The sequence below is a fragment of the Zeus faber genome (assembly GCF_960531495.2).
Source record: "Zeus faber genome assembly, chromosome: 16".
NCBI classification, from domain to species: domain Eukaryota; kingdom Metazoa; phylum Chordata; class Actinopteri; order Zeiformes; family Zeidae; genus Zeus; species Zeus faber.
The window spans coordinates 12279447-12302699 of NC_137202.1; the positions used below are offsets into that span (position 1 = coordinate 12279447).

At 43.1% G+C, this 23253-nt stretch overlaps 1 protein-coding gene across 1 annotated transcript; it reads left to right on the forward strand.

Moving 5' to 3' along the window:
• Nucleotides 1-673: 673 nt before the first annotated feature.
• On the forward strand, nt 674-6838 carry edaradd (EDAR-associated death domain; the record flags this gene model as incomplete). The annotated part of the gene is made up of 6 exons (XM_080016270.1): nt 674-707; nt 4628-4686; nt 5188-5230; nt 5515-5589; nt 6273-6317; nt 6450-6838. 6 exons carry the CDS (start codon nt 674-676, stop codon nt 6836-6838), a joined length of 645 nt encoding a protein of 214 aa, XP_079872396.1.
• Between the last annotated feature and the right edge of the window lie 16415 nt (nt 6839-23253).

Below are 23253 nucleotides of genomic sequence, written 5' to 3' on the forward strand. Positions count from 1 at the left end.
GTATTCAAGTTCAAGTTGATGATTATGATGATGATAATGATGATGGAAAAAAAACAATGCTCTGCGGGCTGGACCCCTAATAATAAAAAACGTTATTCTTTATTTATGTCTATACTAATATTTGATAACGATATCCTAGAACTGCAATACGTTTCGTTAGAATAGTAATTGAATTCAACATAAAATAAATAAAATCGGAAAAGAAAAGTTTTTGGGGGTTTTTTTTATGAAAATTGAATAAAAACTCTAGAAGAAAGCGAGTCATTAACAGCGGGCGATCGCAAATAGTGAAGAAGAGGGGGGAAAAAAAAGATAATAAAATAAGTTAACGTTACACTCAATTCCATAATATTTGACGACCATATGCTAGCATTCCACCGGCAATTGAATTCAACAGCAAATAAATACACGTCTAAAAAATAAATGGACGCGGGTAGAAAGTAAGACCATGTTGACGCTCGTCGTCGGCTTGGACGGCTTGGAGGAGTGACCTCATGACGCACGGCAGCTCCGCGCGTTTGCCCGGTGCGCTCCCACTCTGCTGCTGCTGCTGCTGCTGCTGCTGCTGCGTGCGGCGGCGCGGTGCGTTCGGAGTGACACCACTCACCGACCACTGTACCACCGCTACGCGCGACCAGAACCTTCGTCCTGTATGTTCCACCTGGTACAAAACATGACCAGCCTCAGGGTGTATAAGGAGCCGTTCGGTAAGTTCAAACGTGGTGTTTTCTTATTATTAGGGTAATTGCCTTATTCCAAACAAGGGTTTAGACTTTAGATTCTCTGGCAACCCAACATGAGGTTTTTATTATTATTATGATTATTATTATTATTGTTATTATTGTTATTATAATAATAATTATTATTATTACCTGTGTGTAGGGATAATAAAGTTTAAAGGTGTTTTCTGGGACACAGGCGTTGTAGCTCATCTTTTAAACTTTGAAGCCTGTCACTGTACTCTACAAAAGAAAGGAGGATTACTGACATGGAGGTGGGTGCACAGCCCTGTGTATCTCCATGGGTTTTATGAGTGTGGTAGGGGAGCCAGTGCTATCAGTGTAAAAGGGAAAGTGGTGGATATGCTCCGATCACTTTGTTTATCCCCCACATTATCAGAAGATTGTTCTCGCTGCACTGCATGCGGTATTTCATAGCAAGAGTCTATAGCTGGACTTGTTCCAGTCCCCCATCCATATGGATGATTCTCCTTCTTGTTGGGTCTGTAGGATGTGGTTTTTTTCCCCCTGATAACCTCCCCCCGCAGAAAAAAAACAAGAACAATGACACCTTGAAAACAATGAGCCCCACACACTGTCATCTGTTTGTCAGCCGGAGTTATTGCGTTATTCATGTTTTTGACTGTTCCTAAGTTTCTAAGTAGGATTCAGAACAACAGGATGGCATGGTCTATGGTGGTACACTGCAAATTAATAGGGAAATCCATTCACAGAATGTCCGGTTCGATAGAAGTACTGTAAATATTCCAATATTGTAATTCAAAAATGTGTATATATCATTTCTTGTTGGTCGGGGTTGACTTGTGCAGCACAAGGGTACAGCAGCTCAAATCTAACATTGCTGCATGAATGAAGTGTGTATAAATCCAGTTTGGTGTTTATATGTGTTGTAAATGTAAATATCACCTATATAACAGGCAAACATTTTACTTCACAGGATATGATTCTTGGTATTTTTCCTTCTCAATATTGGAGATATACAATATAAGCTGCCTGCATTGGAATTGGAATGGGAAAATCTCTTATATTCAAGCATATTTATCTAATGTTTTATAAATGTATCATGACCAATTCCCATGTAGAGGCTTTTTCTTTGCAGCATTGCAGTGCAGCCATTTATCTAGTCTGACAACTGCAGAGGATCCCGGGTCGGGGTTAGGCTTCATTCATTCCCACAACGTGACAAGCTTCTGCTTTGCATCACAGGACGTTTTGGAACTCTTTCCTCTGCATTGTTAAGAGGGACCAAATTTTTTCAGATACAATAATTCCAAAAGTTACTGAAGTGTTAAGGTGACAGCTGGGCGTCATCGCTGGGCCTGAATGTCCATCGGACTTTGTGTCCATGGTCCATTCCTGGTAGCAGTACTCTCGGAAGCCAGTAATATGTACATTATATCTGACAAAGTCCAAAATGTCCAAGTTTCACTCGTAGTCCATCTAGTTTCCATTGATCGGTTCCGTCCTGCCTAGAATTCCTTTACATTTTCTTCGGGAACCGTCCGGTTGTCACTTTCCTCCAAAACACTCCAGATCATCGTATCTTTCTTGTATCTACCTTGTATCTCCCACGACAACATTGCCATTTGCCAGTCGTGTGTTTCACAGCTCGGAGGAAGATTTGGGTCCCTCGCTGCCAAGCTGAATTGCCGTGCTACTGTCCTTGTTTGCAGAAATCATAGTTCCCGGGCTATTGGTGCTGGTGCTACAGTAGAAATGGTTTAAGCAGAATTCATAATTTGTCTTTTATTTTTTTTAAGGGAAATATTCACTCGATTCATTCTATTAGATCCATTGGTTCTCTGCGTGACGTCCTTTCGAGCAAACGCGGCAGCAAATCTAAGAAGTTCACTCGGCAGTGCCGTCCTGTCATCGTCTCTTGATGCAGCCTCCGACTGGAGCTTCCTGCAAACAATGGCTTGGCAGCGACGGGGACAAACACAGACAGGCGCGCAGGCATGCACGCACAAACACACTTTTGAAAGACAGTCACGCCGCTGTCGTTGTGCTCATCCAGCGGAGAGGCAGCTTTGGACAAAGGAGCGTGTATGCAGCTCTCCTCTGTCTAGACGTCGGAGCGTGGGCTCGGTGGCATGCTATTCACCTGAAGCCATGCGTGGAGGCAGAACCCCTTACGCCGCCGCCTCTGTGCGCACGCCGTCTGCACAGGTTGACCACCCAAGACACAGGTGGTCAAAAAAGAGAAAAGCTGCTTTCCACCTGTGTGGAATTATGGCCCTAAGCAGTGTATTATGATGTGGTTTATATTTCATCTCCCGAGCGCTACCCCCGGCGTGCAGGTACATGCCCCCTGCATTCCCAGAGAGGCAGGAACAATGTTCTACTGATCTGCAGCTTCGACTCACGGCTTGGCGACTAGGAACCAGCAGCGAAGGGCTAATATTGTACGTTTCTGCATGCGAAGGTAACCCAACGTCATTTGGTTCAGATTTTATACGGACAAAGACAAAATGAAGATGCATGAGCAACAGAAAAGTGTCAGACTATTGCAGTTGTCTGCCAACTTTTGCCCCATTACTATTGATATACAGAAAGAGGACTTCATGTGGACTTGATGGAAAATGGTTGTTTACTCAATGCTGCAAGGTTTTGTGCCCATATTTCCAGAAGCTGAAATGACGCCTAATAAGCGCAAGCACTCATTTGAGACAAAAAGTTTATTAAGAACAGTGTCACCAGCGTCTCCATACAGTATATCTCTATATATGAAGCAGATATATGGTAGATATCAAAGCTCTTGTGACGTACTCCATGACAGCGTTTTCCAGTCATCTTGTGTGGGACGTTTTTTTTAAAGAAGTACTTGGGACTCCAGTGACTCACCTTTACCTCTGCTTTTTTATTTTACTACTTAAGGGAAATGTGTTGTTTTTTTTTTGTTTTTTTTTGTTTGTTTTTTTTGTTGCTGTTGTTGTTTAAGGAAGACGGTGTGTTAAGGAAGGTGTAAAGGAAGGAGGTGTCAAAGATGTGGAAAAACTGAGTTTCCACTTCTTCGATTTCGCCGTCTTCCAGTATTCCACGTAACGCACGCTCGAAACGTCACAGCTTTGAGGGCAATCTTGTGTAATTATCCCTTTTATCTTTTACACTGGGCTCGATTTTTGGCATCGTGACCATTTTGTCCCCAAGTGCTCAAGTCAATCATTTTCACTGAATTTCTACCTAAGTGGTCTGTGGTGTCCATGCTGTATGTCGTACTGTAGCACGTCCGGACAAACACATCTCGATTCTGATCCGTTCGGGTCAGTTCTACCCAGCAACACTTGGGCTATTGGATATCAGGAGCGTCCGGACGCCACCGATCTCCACCTGCAACAGAACCGGCGCGGACACACCTGACTGTGTTTTTAAAATTCTAATCCTAGTCTCCCATGAAAATGAGAGCCGCCTCCACCATCACGGAGTGTAACCCGAGAAAGGCCAGAAAGGTTTTGTTTTTTTTAATTCGGAACGGTTCAGATCGGATACAATGGCTTCACAGTGACGCAGTGACGTCCGTGAACTTTGTGGAGATGAGAAGGCGCCTTTGTGCCCATTTTAGGAACTAATTTCTGCTCCCAGTACGTCCAGGAGGGTTTCAGGTTTATTCGCATTGTCACGTTGAACTCCTCGAAATGAGCCTCGGAGGATTTGACTCTTTGCACTTTGACGCCTCAGCCGCACCTTCTTTGAGGGACTCTGACCTTCATGTGTGTTTTTCTTCGACTAATTTCTGTGGTGCAGCATTGTCTCCAATTATGAGCTTCTCCTGGTCTCAGATGAGGTAATTAGACAGACAGGACGTTATCTGTGTTGTCATAACAGAACTGCGACCGCGTCTTTGTTTAACACATTCTTGCTTTGTTTTTTTTCCCTCACCACAACAGACAGAATAACCTCCGAACCGGTGGAGGACACGGACACCAGCAGCTTCATGACGGAAATTGTAAGCGTAATAGCAGACCGTTTATGAGACCCAATATGCAAATGACGAAAGACGACTTGCTGTGTGTCTGATACCGAAATACTGATAACATCCATTCCTGTGTCTGCAGTGTCACTGTTTTCTGTTGATTTTCCTCATTGTCAGTGACTTAAAAAAAAAAAAGCAGCGATTGCGCTTATTTGCTGAGACGCATGCCATAACCCAGCACAATGTACTGTCTTTTTTTGTGCGCCTCGGGGCTCATTGTAGGACAAGTTATAGCAAGTCTTTCTGTCTTTACACACATATTGGAGTGTAATTTTCCCTCCTCGGCTACAGACCCGACCTCCAATGTTTTCTCTCGTGAAAAGTGACTGTATGTTGAGTTCTGCAAAAAAAAAAGAAAAATAGGATGAAGTTTGGAAAAGGCGAATAAACTGAAGCTGGAGATGAACACTTTTTTCCTATTTTTATGAATCCTCTCTCTCTCTCTCTCTCTCTCTCCCTCCCTCCCTCTCTTAGTCTTTAGAGGCAAACTATCCAGTCCAAGTAACGGATCCTCATGGTAAGTGAGGCATTTCAATTAAACTATATACATTCATGCATTCATGCATTTTTCTTTTTTTTTTTTACAGATACCTTGAGCTTCAGTCATCGGCATATTGATTTATTTGTGCATACTGTACAGTCAATGATATATCACAGTCTATCTCCAGTCCATCTTATTGCTCACAAGCAGTGACTTTTATATTTAGTATATTTCAGTGTGTTTCATCATGTAAATGTTAATGACTGTGCCTACAAAACACATTTTGAATTTGATATATTTGTGTTGTGTGGCTCTTGCAGGTGCGGTGACCCTCCATCTGAGCTCCATGCCTCCTGGATTCCTCACACAACCGCCAGATCGCATAAGACAGGCCAGTGCGACGCATTTTCCTTGAATGTCCGTTTTGTACTAGCATTGAGAAAAATGTCTCTACGGCAACAGATGAAAAAATATTTTACAATTTTGACTATTGTTTGTGATTCTTATTTCTCATTTATGCAGCAAAACAGATTCCCACATTCTGTGTTAATTAAATAATTATGCTCAAATTGTAAAAAATAGAAAGGAGAGCTCCGCACACCAAAATAGCTGCCTTTAAAATGATTTTATTAAATGCAGACTGAGGAAGAGCCTTGTGCTCGAAACATCACAGCATTTAATAAAATTGGGAGCTATTTTGGTGTGCGGATCTCTCCTTTCTACTGTACAAGGTTTGTCTTTGATCCAGCATCCATCCCATTTGGGATTGGATGTGCGTGTGTTTTTTAATGCTTTTATTCAAATTGTAAAAAATAACACATTCATGGTGTGCCAACTCAAGATGCAAAAACTTGCATTTTCCAATAATTTGAAATGTGAATGTGCCCAGTGAGTGCTCAAAATAAATCATATATTGTGCTAAAATTATTTTTGAATCAGAATCTACTCCCAGATCCATACTACAATGCAAAAGCTTACAATGGGCCATGGATAAAAAATAAAGTTTTTTGAATTAAGTGGAGCACTATCTGCACCAAAGATAATCATATTATTTTCTTTCTTTGTCATGTTTAGCCAGTGGAAGACGGTGAAGAATGCATATGCACAGCATCTATTTCACCAGGTGGAGCAGACTTATTTTGTCTATACTGTCATAGAAAAAAAATTCTCCTTTAAAAATGATTTCCGAGTAATTGTCCCTTGATGCATAACGCACGTCTCTCTGGCTTTCCATTTCCCTCGGCATCCCCCTCAGACTTCCCCAAAGAGCTTCAGTTCCTCAACAGCTCCTGCGAGAAGTGCTGCCGTCTGGTTCCTCCCCCGAAGATCAGCGACCTCATGAATGACAAGGACCTGCTGGACTCGCTGCGGCTCAAGCTGGACCCCAACCACTGCACCGTCAAGAACTGGAAGAACTTTGCGAGCCGCTGGGGCATGAGCTACGACGAGCTCACGCTGCTGGAGCACCGGACTCAGGGCTCGCTGTCGCACAGCCCCACCCAAGAGTTCTTGCTGCGCTACAACCAGAAGACGGTCACCGAGCTCACCGAACTTTGCCGCATCTACCAGCGCATCGACGTGCTGCGGCTGCTGCAGAGCTGGCTAGAGAAGGACTGGCCCTCGCGCTGGCAACAGACTCATTAACCAGGAGTGCAACAGGGCCCCGATTCTCGGACCTGTATCTATTTTGTTTCTGCTGTCCTCTATCTGTTGGTAGCCACCCTTGATAACATTGATAGATTTGACTAAATTGGTTCTGTCAATTGGTTAGTCTCGTTGGTAAGTAATGTTCAGTGATATGCCAGCCACAATGACAAATAAGAAATTAAAGACGTTCTCAACCTGTTAGAAAATGTGAATTTTTTTTTGTGTTCTCTATTCAGCAGGTTTTGTAATTGTTGCTCATTTCTTATCAGATAAGGCACACAATTATCAACCCCTGAGATTATAAGGGGTGGAATTGTTGTGTTGTTCTTTAAGTATCAGACCATTTGGATTTTTCCCTGTGTTTAAAAAAGAAAACTATAAAGCCTATTTCTGAGGTTTGGCAGACCAAAAGAAGGGCTTATTGCAGTTTATATGCTTATTTCACTTTTTCTTCATAAAAACCTTTCCTGTTAGTGGCACGGTTTTTTCTTTTGTGTCTGTGTTTTCCTGATTTTAAATAAATATAAAAAAAAGCAGTTTTGTCCAAAATCTGAAAGTATTTATTGTACTGTTCAGATACCAATGTTTTTCATTTTTCGGATTAAAGGCAGCTGAGTCAGACTTTGTGAGTGGAATCACATCTCTATGTCGGAATTGAGCGCTTTCGAATAATTCGAGATGGACGCGTTCCAAAGCAAGGTTGTCCGAAGGGATCCGCACACACAAGCATCTCTACGATCCATCCATGCGTGACCACAAAAATAACAAGATGGTGTTGAATTCATGGCGCTTTTGACCTTGTGAACGCAAACAGCTCACTCAGGTATGGTGATTTTATTGTAAATTAACAGGGTCGATGGAAAGTTCACAGTTTTCAAAGAAAAGGTAAAGTTTTTGTCGGTATCTACTGTGTGTGCAGTTTCTTTTGAGAGAATCATGCAATGAGGGAGATCAATTACACATTGTGACTCTGTTTCTATAGTTAAGTAGGTGCCATGTCATTGTTCCGACGGTCCATTATCCCGAAACCCCAATAGTCCGAAAAATGTCCCATTGGACATGGATGACACCCTAACCACCTCTAACCACCTCTTACCTTAAACCTTAACTTAACCATCTGTAACCTTATATCTAAACTTAACCACCTCTAACCTTAAACCTTAACTTAACCATCTGTAACCTTATACCTCAACTTAACCATCTCTAACCTTATACCTAAACTTAACCATCTCTAACCTTATACCTCAACTTAACCATTAAGCTTATACCTGCACTTAACCATCTCCTACCTGACATTTTTTGGACCATTGGGGTTTCGGAGTAATGGGCCGTCAGAACAATGGGAACTCCCTGTTTAGTAAATAGTCCTCTGTAATAAAATGCTGACCAGTACATGGGTTCAAACCCCCTCTCCCGTCTCTGCATGGAACGGGACCGACGGAACAGCTCCTTCTCCACGCTTTTGTCCGTTTAACCACCATGAACAGCAATTCCTCCTCCTCGGCATAAACAAGCTCCGACGCCCTTCAGTGTTCTTTTTCGTCTACTACTTCCTGCGTCACACTGCGCGAAGGTATAACCAGCCCTTAACAGGCGATTTAAATCCAGAAGCCTTCGGATACAGCTCATCACATGTTTGTTTTTACCGTGCTGAACTTTTATTTGTATTCGCTACTTATACTATTGCAAAAGTGAAAAAGGTCATGTCTAAATAATAACTTAAATCAACAGTACCCTTACAACCGTCTTACATCACATTTATCAGCGTACAAATGGCTTATAATAGTATAAGGATGTTGTAGGACCAAATCGTACAGGGGTTTGGAACAGGCCCTGGTTATTATGCTCATCAAATGAAACATCTGACCAAAATAAGTACACAAACAATTGATTTTATTTAGTTTTGCCTCAATTCAACAATATGAGCAAAGAACAGAATTACTCATTCATCTTTTCATTTATTGAACAAATATTAAACAATTAGATACATCGTCACATACTTAGAATGTGAGTTGTCAACCTCCAATGAAGATGAATTAACACTCTTAACTTTTACTTCATCTTCATGTATAACAGTAGAATGGTGACACACGATTCTGAGGTAATCATGTATGTATGTATTCAAGACAAGTCAACATTTAGAGAAAGCTCATATAAATATTTTCGGTGTATACATAGTTTATAAAAAAAAAAAAATCCTTCATTATATTGCCGTATTTCAGCATACACAGCATACTGCTACACTACAAAGATGTGTCAATGCTATTCCTGTGAGTTCAAACAACCCGGAATTGTTCACCATTATCATTCTGAATCGTTAGTGTTCAGGCCAAGCATATTGGAGAGTCCTAACGACAATTTATTATTTTCCTCTGATGGAGCAACTGCAGGGAACTCCAATCCAAGACCTCGGGCCAAAGTGGAATCATCTGAAGTGAAGAGCTTGCCTTTCAGGCCAAGATCACCTTTCACTTCAGATGTCGACGTGCTATCCACCGGTGTTTTCTCCCTGGCCATTATCAACCGCTCCATAATGTTGATCTTCTCGCCAGTGTTCTTTATCGTGTTCAGTTGTGGTAAGCGGATTCCTTTGCTAATGATATAATCTTTGTCATCTCTTCTAAGTTTCCTAGCGGTGCTTAGTAAGTCAATACGATCATCAACCCCTCCAGTGCCATTAACGTTGTTCACGGGTAGCTTGTGGGTTTTAAATACTGGAAGTTCATCCTCACCATCTGACAGTTCTGTTTCAGAGTCAACCTCACACTCGCGTTCAACATCCTCAGTTGATTTTGATCTAGGCCTCAGCCGCCAATTGAAAGGCCATCTCATCCTACTCTTTGGGGACTCTTTAACTTCAACGTCTCCTACTGTTTTAATGCTTAGATCAGGATTATTGAGACTTGCTTGAACGTCAGCAGATGGGACGTCTACAACAGACAACGTTTTCAGATCTGCACTGGCATCAACTTCTGGTGAATTCAATCCAGAACCCGATAGGTTAAGTTTAGGCATATTAAAATGTGGCAGGTTTGATTTTTCAATCAAATCTACATTTGGCGCCTTCACATCTACTTCATGGCTTTCAATGTTTCCAAGACTTAGGTCAATGCCGGCACTTCTTTCTGTTGTTGGGGCAGAGGCATGTACGTCAGGAACACTTAAGTTAATCTCAGGTCCTGAGAAATTAGTGGCTGCAACGTGGGAATCTATGTTTGGCATTGAGATGTCAAGTCCAGTTTTAGCAGAAGGAGCTGTAACACTTAAATCAGAATTTACATCTAGTTCGGGACCCTCCATTTTGGGCTTCAAGAAACCTGCGTTAAATTTTGGCAGCTGGAAATTTCCAGACGTGTCGATATTGGCAACGGGTTCTTGGAGATCTATATTAGGTCCCTCGATTTCCGCTTTGGGCAAATTGATGTCTAGGCCTGGAGAAGATAGTTCACCCTTAGTTGTTGGGGTAAAGATATTGAGGTCTGGTGCTCCCAGTTCCATATCAGGACCATTGGCATTAACATCTGGAAGCTTGGGAAGGTCAAAGGTGGGAGCATTTACATCCAGATCAGCCTCTACTTTTGGTTTGGAGAAATTAAATGTATCTAATTTCATTTCAGGTAGCTTGAATTTCCCAGATGTATCAAGATCAGCACCTGTTGTATGAAGATTAAGATCTGGTCCCTCGACTTCAGCTTTAGGCAAATTTGGGTCAAGATTTGCAGATATACCTTCAACATTTGGGGCAGAGAGATTAAGGTCCTGAGTTCTGAAGTTTAGATCAGGAGCTTGGATGTCTGCTTCAGGTAAACTTGATTCTATGTTAGGGACTGGCAAGTTGATATCTGTATTGAGATCTCCATCAAGCTCAGGACCTTTTACTTTGGGCCCAGAGAAGTTCCATTCTGGCAATTTGAAGGATGGAAATTTGAATTTCCCCGGAGCATCAAAATCTACTTCAGGTCCCTCAATGTTTGATTTTGGTAAGTCAAGATTCAGATTTGGGGCATTGAGATCTCCCTTGATAGTGGGAGCAGAAAGGTTTAGATCTGCTAGATCAACCGGAGTAGCATTGATGTCAAGTTTTTGCAAATCAATAGCTCCATCGGGGAGCGCAAGGTCTCCTTTCATTTCTGGGCCTGTAAGATGTAAATCGGGTGCTTTAAGATCAATAATGTCGGCATCAGGAACAGAAAGATTCACATTTGGGGCTTTAAGGTCAGTGTTAATGTCAGCAGTGGGTACTTTCGCTCTTGGCGCTGTTAAGCCAAACTTTGGTATTTTGATTTTAGGAAGCTTCACTTTTGGGCCATCAACATCTGGAGCTTGAAGGTCCACTTCGGGAGCTTTGAGATCTGCTCCAAGTTTCGGAGCATCAATATTGCCTGCAATTTTTGGTGTAGAAAGTTTCAGATTAGGCCTACCCAGATCAATGTTGGGTAAATCAGCACTGGCATCAATTTCTGGTGTCTTCAAATCGGCATCCACATCAAGATCTGGTCCTTGCAGTTTTGGTGCTTTGAGTTTTGGTAGTTTGAGTTTAGGAAACTTAAGCTTACTAGAGTGTGGATCAAGGTTCATATCAGGGGCTTGAATATTAACATCTGGACCATTGACATCAGCATCAGGTAAGTTGATATCAAGACCACCCTTTATCTTTGGTTCAGAAAGACTAAGATTTGGTGCTTTCAGATCCACATGAGGCCCTTGGGCCTCAAAGTCTGGAGTTGTAAGATCTGCATCAATTTTAGGCCCTTTCAATGTGCCAAATTTGGGTTTCTTTAGATTGAACAATTTGAATTTTCCAGAGGGAGCCTCAATGTCAGCGCCAACATCTACTTTGGGCCCGTCAAGATTTGGTGCAGTTATCCCTCCATCAATCTTTGGAGTCAAGAGGCTTAAATCAGGTGACGCAATATCTGCATCAAGATCTACATCTGGTCCTTTAACCTTAGGACCTGAGATTGCCCACTTTGGCTTTTTAAGAGTGGCCCATTTAAACTTTTCAGATGGAGCCTCAATATTCAGATTTGGTGCATTCAAATCCAGCTCAGGTGGGTCAACATCTGCAGTTGGCAAATTGAAATCCGCACCAGGTACATCAAGTGATCCGTCAACTTGAAGATGGGAAAGGTTCGGGGTATTCACGTCTGCATTGAGGTCTACATCTGGGGCTTTGATTTTATTCCCAGTCAGCCAGAACTTTGGCCTTTTGAGCGTTGGGAACCTAACTTTTTCAGATGGGGCATTGATGTTAAAATCAGGTGTGTTTACATCAGCTTTGGGTAAATTCAGCTTAATATCAGGTGCGTCAAGGTCACCGTCGAGCTTTGGAGCTGACAGATGAAGGTCTGGTTTCCTAAAGTCAGCGTCGATGTCCATATCTCCTTTCGGGCCATGAACATCAAGTTTGGGTTTCTTCCACTTTAAATGAGGCCAGTTGATTTTACCTGAAGAAATGTCACCATCAATTGCTGGCGCTTGAAGATCTAAATTGGGTGTTTCAAGGTCAGCATTTGGAAGACTGAATTCAGCATTAGGTGTGTTCATTTCTCCTTCGAACTTTGGAGCTGAGAGACTGAGATCCGGTGTCTTCACCGCCGCATCGATGTCCATATCTGCTTTTGGGCCATGAAGATCAAGTTTGGGTTTCTTCCACTTCAAATGTGGCCAGGTCATTTTACCGGAAGGAAGTTCACCATCAATTGTTGGGCCTTGAAGATCTAAATTGGGTGTTTCAAGGTCAGCATTTGGAAGACTGAATTCAGCATTAGGTGTATTAATTTCTCCTTCGAACTTTGGAGCTGAGAGATTGAGATCCGGTGTCTTTACGGCCGCATCGATGTCCATATCTGCTTTTGGGCCATGAACATCAAGTTTGGGTTTCTTCCACTTCAAATGTGGCCATGTCATTTTACCGGAAGGAAGTTCACCATCAATTGTTGGGCCTTTAAGATCCAAATTGGGTGTTTCAAGGTCAGAATTGGGCAGATTCAAATCAACACCAGGTGCATTAATTTCTCCTTCAAGCTTCGGAGCGGAGAGATTAAGATTGGATGTCTTCATGTCAGCATGTATGTCCATATCAGTTTTTGGACCATGATGACCAAATTTAGTTTTCTTCCACTTCAAATGAGGCCAGTTAATCTTGCCAGCATCCATATCCAGCGCTTGAATGTCTAAATTAGCACCTTTCAGGTCAGCATTTGGAAGATGTTGGTCTATATCTGGCATATCTAGCTTACCATTAATCTTCGGAGTTGAAAGGCTTGCATCTGGCCCAGATAGGTCAGCACCGAAATCCAAATCCGTTTTTTTGATCTTGGGACCTTTCCATGTATGATGTGGCCACTTGACTTTCCCAATGTCCATAGTTGGAGTTTTTAAATCAACACCAGGGCCATCCAAATCCAGCCCTTTCATGTTGACATTAGAATTACCATCTAAGGTTGGGGCTGAGAGGTGAAGGTCTGGTGTAGCCTGAACTCCAGCAACAGTGGGGGCCTTTAAACCAGAAAACAGGTCCAACTGTCCCGTTGATTCTGTGTTCCCTATTTGCGACGTATCAAATTCTGGCATCTTGAATTTCGGGGTGTTATATTTCACCGGTTTGTAATTGACTTCCGGCTTCGTAATTCCTACTGAAGCATCGGGAACGCCAAGCTCAGCACGTGGGACACTTAGACCTGGAGCCCCGAGAGTTCCACCTAGACCTGCGCCGTTAACATCTGGTCCAGACATTCCAAAATCAGGCACACTAAAGTCGACACCACTATCAACGGAAGGTTTGCTAAGGAAATCTGACAGCTCTCCATTGAGAGCCATACTACTGTTTTCACCCTTCAGAGACACTCCAGAATTCATCGAGCTTTTTAGGCCACTGAGATCAATAGCTGGTACGCCAGCTGCTGCGTCCACGGACAGGTCCTTCTTTTTGTTGACATCCGCAAATAGCATCTAGAGAGACAATGAAGTGGTAAGCAGGTTGCGTTGGGAGACAATGAAAGACTATTATCACATTAGGAAATGCAAATTCCTTCAATCGGTAATGTTAGTAAATACTTTGAAATTTATATTTGAAACCTATTATTTAACTAAACCTTTAGCAGTGTGACATAAATATATACAAAAATGAAACAACTTATCCATTAAATATTGATTGACTTTAAAGAGACGGTGTCGCATATTTTGGGATATTGAATCACCCATATCATATTTAAAAAATGTTGGAAACAAATTACAATTTGGATAAACGGAAGTCCGATATTTTGATTTCGGACATTACATTTGTCAAAATGAATGAACCCAAACAAATATTGAACTTTAAAATGCCAATTTAACACAGAATTGCACACACAATTCAGCACAATGAATACAAATTATTCAAAAACAGAGCCTATTCCTGTCAAAGTTATACACTAACTTTACAGGTATTGCATACAAATTGTGAGAAAGCGAAAAAGTGCTTTTTCAAATTCACAATTAAAATTGTTAATAGACATTTTTAGTGAAAGAATTTGAAAAAATAATAGTCCTTGATAGTTTTGTATAGAACACGCAAATAAGGGTTTTGGCAGTTGACCCAAACTGTAATATTTTTTTCCTGTTTCAAAAATCACGCGAGATATAACAACAGTCGTGAGACACGCGGGCTGGAGCTGAACATTATGTGTGTGGAAAACATTCAACTTAGAAAGGCCGTGGCATTTTGTTCTTTGACGCATAGTATGACAACAAATAGAGTTTTAAGATGAGCTTCTCTAGCGGCCACATTGTTAAAGCGTAAATTGTGCCTCGTGCACTGTACCTGGGCGGGGTCCGTCAGCCCTCCGTCCAGGGTCCCGAGGCTGCCGCCGGCTTTAAGGTCCTGCTTTGTCTCCATTCTCATGTTGCCCCCGTACGGCTCCAAGACCTGCATTATTTTGAGCATGTCCTTTTTGCCAAGGTGGTCCAGGTGTATGGTGGCGCCAAGGCTCTCGTCCGCTGCAACACGTCAGGAAGTCAAACCGATGTTGTTATTTAAATTTTTATTTTATTTTTTTTTCCCACAAAATTATGAGATTTCCTCAACACCACAGGAGTTTCGTTTTGTGTTTTACCCTCTTTTACTCCGCCTCCCGCAGCGACATCTGTGGCCGTGTCTTCCTTAAGGACAACTGCGCCTTTGACCGTGTCCTCCAGAAGCCCTTGGAAAGTTCCCTTCCTGCTGTCCTCACTCTGCTTATGAGGACATAGTTGGATGTTTACATGACACAAACAAGTCACTCGGATTGCATCCCTTCAATCTCAGAAAGTATATTGGAAATGTGTACGTATTTGCTCAGGTGTGGTTCGATTCTGCGGATAGTTTTGCTGAGTTTACTTGCCATGATTTCTGAGGTGTATTTACATTGGCATGTCAGAGAAAACCAGACCGGGGATGATTCCAAACGCTACAGAAATGTCCGCAAAGATAATCTGCAAAGAGAAAAAAGTTTTTTCATTTAATACTTTTACTGTTAACATTTTACACTCTCTGCACTTCCACCGCTAATGCTCTCTAACATTGCTCTCGCAGCTCTAATTTTTCTATCTCTATTTTTCAACACAAACAAAACACGCACTACTATTTGAAAAAAATGTCTTAGGATTAAGATTCATCTTCCGGCCATGAGTGCAGTTTTCCCCAAGTTTGCAGATTTGTAAACACGTTACATCACAGCTTCCTGCAAACACCAGGTGGTCTTTGCAGAAAACAAGTTTGCGTGAAATGTCGCTGGATGATTGGACAGTAATCCACCAAAAAAATGACAGATGAAATTCAAGGTTGTTGTAAGGCATAGTAACGTACAGTAAGTTACACTGTAATGCAGTTTTAGAAACAAAGTTGTTTACGGCTCTCCAGGTTTCCATATCAGACTTGGCCGCGGGACAAGGTGACAGCGACGCCCCTGCACGTCGTGTCAGGCTAAAGGAATCCGAGGCAGGTCCTATGTCAAGCTGGTTCAAGGGGAAATGCCACAAACCAGTCGGTTCGGATGCGTACGATCTGACGAGGCACACCTCTCTCTCCCCGGGCTCGTATAGGCCTTGTTTCAGCGTCCCATCCTCCGACCACACCCTACCGCCTTTGCATATAGTATACATAGGCCTTCAGCATGGGGACCCATTGGTGGTGGGATGCGGTTTTGGTATCGGCGTGTGGAGAAAGGCTGCAGGTTGCGCGCAGGGTTTGACCCTCGGATAAGGTCTTTCAGGCGAAAACAGTGGAATTGTGAAGACGTGAAATGGGAACAGGGTAATTAAAATCTGTGGCCCAGCAAGCGACAGGCATAGACATCTCGGTCCTAGCGATCAGATCTCAGCATAAAGAAGCTGTTTCACAGAGGTGGTATCTTCGTGACAGGTTCAGTGACCGGAGATCAGGTGTTGCTCGTGCACCTTTTTGCTCCCGAGGGTGTATATCAACTGGTCCGCGCCCGTGTCTGTCGAGCGTAAATCCGTAGCATTCGCAAAGATGGCAACGCACACCTCTCCATATCGATACAGGCGTGTTCCTCCACGCAACTGTTACACCCAACGCAACATCAAAAAAACCAAACGATCCTCTAAAGAGCTTTAAAGCCGATGGGTGTATTCACGTTTAGCAGGAACTGGTTCTCTGTTTTTTTTCAGCTGAGTACCCCTTCACTGGCATTGGATGGAACACATTTTTACATCAACGATGTACTGTATGTGTGTCGTATGTGCTTTCTTTTTTAAACATTATATATAACCAATATTTGTAACGCTTTATTTAAATTCTCTGAGAACCCCCTGCAGAACCCCACAGTACCCCCGAGGGGTACGAGGGGTATCATTTGAGATACACTATATAATGTCACCAACTACAGTTTATTCTCTTAACAGCAGGACACACATTGATTTTGTAGCTTATTGAACATTAGTGGCATTGATCGTTATTAATGAATGCTGTTGGCATTAAAAAAACATTGACAACCATTCAAATCTTGCCAGGCACACAGCTGTGTTCTCGCCATATCCATGGATAATCAGGCAATAAAATCATAACCAAGCGATCAAAGAACAAAGCATTGGACTCACCCCCGCGAAGCCGCCCGAGATGCTGCCACCTCCGAAAAATCACAGGTCCGTCTGTCTCCTCCCTACCGTGTCCTCGCTGCTTTTGCCAAGCAGGATGGAGTTGTCAGTTAAATGCCTGAGCTTAAGCCCGGAGAACAGGTTGGGCTGCATCAGGACCGCCTCTCCTTGTGACCCCACACACACACACACACACACACATACACACACCCCCTTTTTCTCTCATAGACACACACACACACACACACACACACACACACGCGGGCACACACACACACACACACACACCCACACACACATACACACCCACACACTGAAGAGTGAGTGAGGCATGCCAAGCAGTTTTGCAGGCTTGGTGACGGCCGAAACCTACCTCCAAAGAGAGAGACGAATGGAGGGACAGAGAGGGAGACAGAGAGAGAGAGAGAGAGAGAGAGAGAGAGAGAGAAGGGAGGAAAGAGGAGCACGCCACTCCTTTTGTAACAGGCCTAACCAGGTTTACAAAGTTACAGAGGCTTTAAATAATTGTCAAACGTTCACCTTAGCAACACAGTCCAGCACATGCACACTCCTTTAACCTTAACCATCACACACAAGGGTGGCGTTGTTCCTTTTTTTTTGGAATGCTGAAACACGTCCATCTATTTCGTGACTTGTTGTTTTAAACGTGGGTCTCAATGTGTGTATCTCATCGCATCCTTTTCATCAACATCCTCAGTAGAGTCACCATCATGATCATCACATTATGGCCTTGGGTGATGTTTCCCAGCCCTTATATTAAAAGCATTTCCCCTTGAGGGCCAATCAAGACCCGAACGTGTTTCACCGTGATCAACCTCGTCCCAACATTTATTAAACACTCATTTTACACGCATGTGGTTGAAGCCTCCTTAGGCTTCAACTTGCGTCTTTTCGTTTGCGTGCCATCCCACAACAGCAACCCGGGCTGATACTTGTAACGATTGATCTAATTCTCACCGTGCAAGTTGAAGAATGCAGGGTGAATCATTAACCCAACCCATGGGAGATATTAAGACAATGGGAATGTCTTACCTATAAAACCAGAGGCTCGGCCGCCCTGCCTGCCTCGGTGTGGACTCTGACGAGGCTGAGCCACGGAAACACATGATGGCTGCGAGCAAGTTCACAATAATTAAACACTTTGTTGCCTTTGAGCGGTGCGCACGCCCCCTCCTTTTAAAACCAACGCCGTCCACCACCTTTCAGACAGGACGCACCTGTGTGATTGACAATGTTGTGGTGCCTGCAGTTTGTGGCAGATGACAGTTTCTGAATATATTGGCGAAGATGATTGTCGGGTCAGTCAGCTGAGCAGTCAAGCCTGATATGTGAAGGAGATTTTACAGCCGTCTGCCAATAGTCTGACAGAGAGATTGAAGTGTGCCAAGGTGAGGTTGGCCCTCGGATAGATAGATAGACAGACAGACAGACAGACAGACAGACAGACAGACAGACAGACAGACAGACGGACGGACGGACAGACAGGCAGACAGACAGACAGACAGACAGACCAATAGATAGATAGACAGACACATACATACATACATACATACATACATACATACATACATACATACATACATACATACATAGATGAAGGGCAGTTTCACAAATGGAACAAGGTCAGTGGATGAAGTGGGGGAAGTGCAGAGAGGAGGAAGATTAGAGCGGTCGTATTAAGTTTCCCCTTGGAGCAACCTATGATGAGCTTCCAAATCCGCAAAACCTCAATCAGTGGGTTGGTGGAGATGCAAATTATGAGTTGTGCGCAGACACAGCTACAACCCAAGCACATCTTGTCAGGGTGCAATCCATGCCGGGGTCGCCAGACTTGGCATCACCACCGAGTTGTTAACCAAGGTAGGCCGTTCGTAGAAGAAGTCTTTCCTGAAGAAAAATAATAATAACTTGGCATGATAGGTGTAGGTCAGTGGGTCTCAAAGCTTTTTAGTAGTTGACCCCCTCCAAGCTCATTTTGCAGTTGAGTACCTCCTTCACTGGCAGTGGGAGGAAAAAAAGAAAATTAACTTAAATTATGTACTGTTAATCATATGTGGTGTTTTTTGTGTTTGTTTATTTTTTTACGTTTTATATAACCAATTTTTTTTGCACGTTTATTTTTTAATTTCAGGGTACAACCTGCAGTACCCCAAAGTACCCCTGAAGGTATGAGTACCCCCATTTGTGAAACACTGGTGTTGGGGGTTGTACTCGTCTCTCCTTTGAGAGAGACACGATGATAAAGGGTTCCACAGATAAGTTTGACCTGACTCTCCTTTAGTTTTGTATACGTAAATTTCCACCATGTCTAGTGGGCTTGCTCCTCCTCCCACTACTGCGTTAATCTATCATCTCTCTCGGGGGGCGAGGTGCAGCTGCTCTGGGCAGCAGCTCCTACTTGCATGTGCATGGCGGGGTTCCCTTTGATAGGGAAATAGGTTCGAGTTATTTTCAGGAGCGGTTTCTGTTCTCATGAGCCCTGTGTGTGTGTGTGTGTGTGTGTGTGTGTGTGTGTGTGTGTATGTGTGTGTGTGTGTGTGTGTGCGTGTGTGTGTGTATGTATGTATGTATGTATGTATGTTTGTGTGAGTGAGTGAGAGAGTGAGTGTGTGTGTGTGTGTGTGTGTGTGTGTGTGTGTGTGTGTGTGTGTGTGTGTGTGTGTGTGTGTGTATGTTTGTGTGAGTGAGTGAGAGAGTGAGTGTGTGTGTGTGTGTGTGTGTGTGTGTGTGTGTGTGTGTGTGTGTGTGTGTGTGTGTGTGTGTGTGTGTGTGTGTATGTATGTGTGTGTGTGTGTGTTTCTGTATGCGTGAGTGTGTGTGTGTGTATGTATGTTTGTGTGAGTGAGTGAGTGAGTGAGTGAGTGAGTGAGTGAGTGAGTGAGTGTGCATGTGTGAGTGTGTGTGATAAGAGATCTGTGTTGTGGTTTGGAGATAGACCGTGTTGAACCACTGTGAGATACCGTTCTACAAAGTGCTTTCAGTCAGGGTTGGCAAACGTTGACCCAGAATCATCATCTGATCATCCAGCTTTCGCAGGATCGAGTCGAAAAACTTCCAAATTGAAGGTTCATCATTTTGAATAGCAGATGAGGAAAAAGCAGCAGATCCATCGTATAACTGTGTCTAAGTGTCTCTTGTGCTGCATTCACATGGATTACGGCAGACGTGAGACGGCAAAGCTTTTAACTGCACAGCCGGATGTTACGTAGCTGCCTTTCAGACATGGAGAAAGCGAGGCACGGCCTACTGCGCGTGTCTGCTGCGGCTGCTGGAGCTGCAACTTTACCGGACCAACTGCACCACCACCACCACTACCACCTCCAAATCCGATGCAAACACCAAACCGCATGTAATTAATGCATAGTAAAGAAAATACTTTTATATGATGCATGGTTTATATTTAAGCCATTTAAGTGCGACATTCCAGAGAAAAGGGCATCTACCGGGTACGACTCCAAGACTCCGAGTCCCCGGCAACTGCAGCGGACATGCGCAGTAGAGTCGGCTCCTCGCCTGCGCGACATCTGGCTGTTATGCCGTCTTTCCGAGGACGGCAAAAAGTTAAAATGTTTTAACTTTGCAAGGCAAACGCCGCGCACCGTTGACGTTGCCGGAGTTCACTACCGGGCTGCCGTCATGCTCTCATCCACTAACATGACTTCCAGTTTGCCGTTTCCCGTCTACCATGCTCGAACGGGAATGCAGCATAAGCTGCATTTTTATAGCTACATGCATGACTAAAATTCTTATATATAATAACAGACACAAAATATTTTTGTTTAATATGTTTTATTTCAGTCTTTGTACATCACCATAGCAACACTTGTTTCGTTTTGCCTCGCTCCCACCGTGTCGCACCGTGCCATTCAGGAAGTGAGTAATTCAACACGTATTGTTTTGATTGAAGACCGATACGATGCTCAGGTATGACACTGTGGTTGTTGCGCAGGAAGTAATAGAGACTTGGCTTCCGACAGGAACTCATTTCAAATGTTTAAAAAATGTAAGATATGATCTTGAGTATGCTTGGAATAGTTTCCATAACAACTTAAAACTAAAGGACTCGGTGTCTTGAAACTTTGGTTGCATAAACAATGTTGAATGAATCCACTTCTCTCAATCCTTTCCTCTGTTCTGTTTTTCAACATTTCAGTTATTTTAAGCCTTGTTTAAGGCTTGCAGGCCTTATCTTTTAAGAGTCAGGGTAAGAATGGGGGACCCTGCCACCAACAATGGAATCAGAGGACACACATACATAAGGTAATTACATTGAATCGTTGTTTTTTATGTAGTGGCTGCTCAATAAACTATCAAATATGGGATATTTTTCAGAAAACAATCTTATTGATTTCCACTTTAATAACAGTTATTTTCAATGTATAATGTATATCGGTTCAAAGGACAAAGATTCTACACACGGTTCTACACATGCAGCACCCAGCGTTCCGTGAAAGAACGGCATCACAACCTTCGAGACGAGCGTGAAGCGAAGAGAGCGAACGGAAAGTGATGAGAGCGCGGATTCCCTGCTCTGAAAGGACAACATCAACCAGATGTTCACACCACCGTAAAGAGAATTTGCACCGGGTCCCGCCGAAGTTGTTACTACACGTAAAGGCGAGATCCAAACGCTCGTCTGGCCTGCAGCGAGGCTCCTTCTGGAATCACATTAGAGAGAAAGGGGGACGACTTTTCGATTCATGTTTCATTCACTCTTGACTTCAGGTCTTAACTTGCACTGCTTTAATGAGATGGTGTCAGGTGAGCTCGGGGCTGTAAAAAAAAGATGCACACGTGTACACTTACGTGTGTGTAATTGCGTGTGCATACACACACACACGCACACACACACACACACACACACACACCGAACACACACACACACACACACATATACAGTATACTGCATATACACACACACACACACAAACTCCTAAAAAGTAGGCAAAACAACATATATCTTCTATGTTTCCAGAGTCGCTACGTTTTTCTGGACTCTTAGGCTTTGTTTGAGAATGAGATGTCACACACACACACACACACACACACACACACATACACACACGCGCACACACACACACACACACACACGCACACACACACACACACACACACACACACACACACACACACACACACACATACTAGGTTTAAATTGGAAATAAGCATTATATAATGAGCTTGTTTCATTAAGATCAATGGCTGTTTTGCAAAGAGTCTTGGAAGACAACCTACACGTACAGTGTAAAATCACGACACAATTCAGTCACACGCTACAGAATAATTGTTGAGATAAATAGAATAAATGCAAAATTAAACACCAGTTAAAACAACACGCCAGGATTCCCTGCAGGAAACGTGTCGAAAACGATGTCTTTGAGAGTTCAGTGTTAATTCAACAACATGTCAGTTGTCTTTAGTCCTGTAACCTGGTGGAATGCATATCAGAGTTGAACTCAGTGGAAGCTTTTATACGTCCAGATCATTTTAATTTCTTTCATGGCCTTTCATATGAATACAGACGTACAGATATTCCATCTAGATGTTAATGATGACCATGCAACTTTAAACCACTTTGACCCAGTGCAACTTGTTACGGTCTCTAACAATTGTCTGAGGCAATTCAAAGAGATATCAGTCAAACCAGTTACAAGCAGAATCATCAAAACCCTTCCAAGTTTCCTTATTTCATATCAAAAGCCATAGACAGCCTCAGCACAGTGGTGCCCTTCTCTTTTAGAGTTAACAGAGAAAGAAGGATGGGTGGATGGGACGATGGATGGAACGATGGAAGGCTAGATGAATGGACGGGTGGTTGGATGGATAGGTGGATTGGTTGGTGGGTGGGTGGTTGAATAGATGGGTAAGCAGTCGGATGAGTGGATGCATGGGCGGGTTGGCGATGGATGTCTGGATGTATGGATGGAAGGGTGGAAGGATGGATGGATACATAGAGGAATAGATTCACAAAGGAATGGATGCATAGAGGAATGTATGTACGGATGGATGGATGGTGGATGAAGGATGATGGATGGAGCAGTTATTGGTCAAGGTCTAAACTCTGCTGGTGAATATGGTCAACCAATAGAAACGCACAAAGTCTATCATGTGATTATTGATACATCGATTATTCAGGTCACTGGTGTTACATATTTATGCGATGGGGGGATTCGGACCTTGAATATATCAAATTACACTGAATATGACTGAGTGGTGTTGTAATGAGGATCTGTAACGAGTGCTGGGGATCTTTACACGACACACCTCAGGGACAGGCTCGAGGGGAAAGGCGCGGCTGGGATTATGGAAAGTAA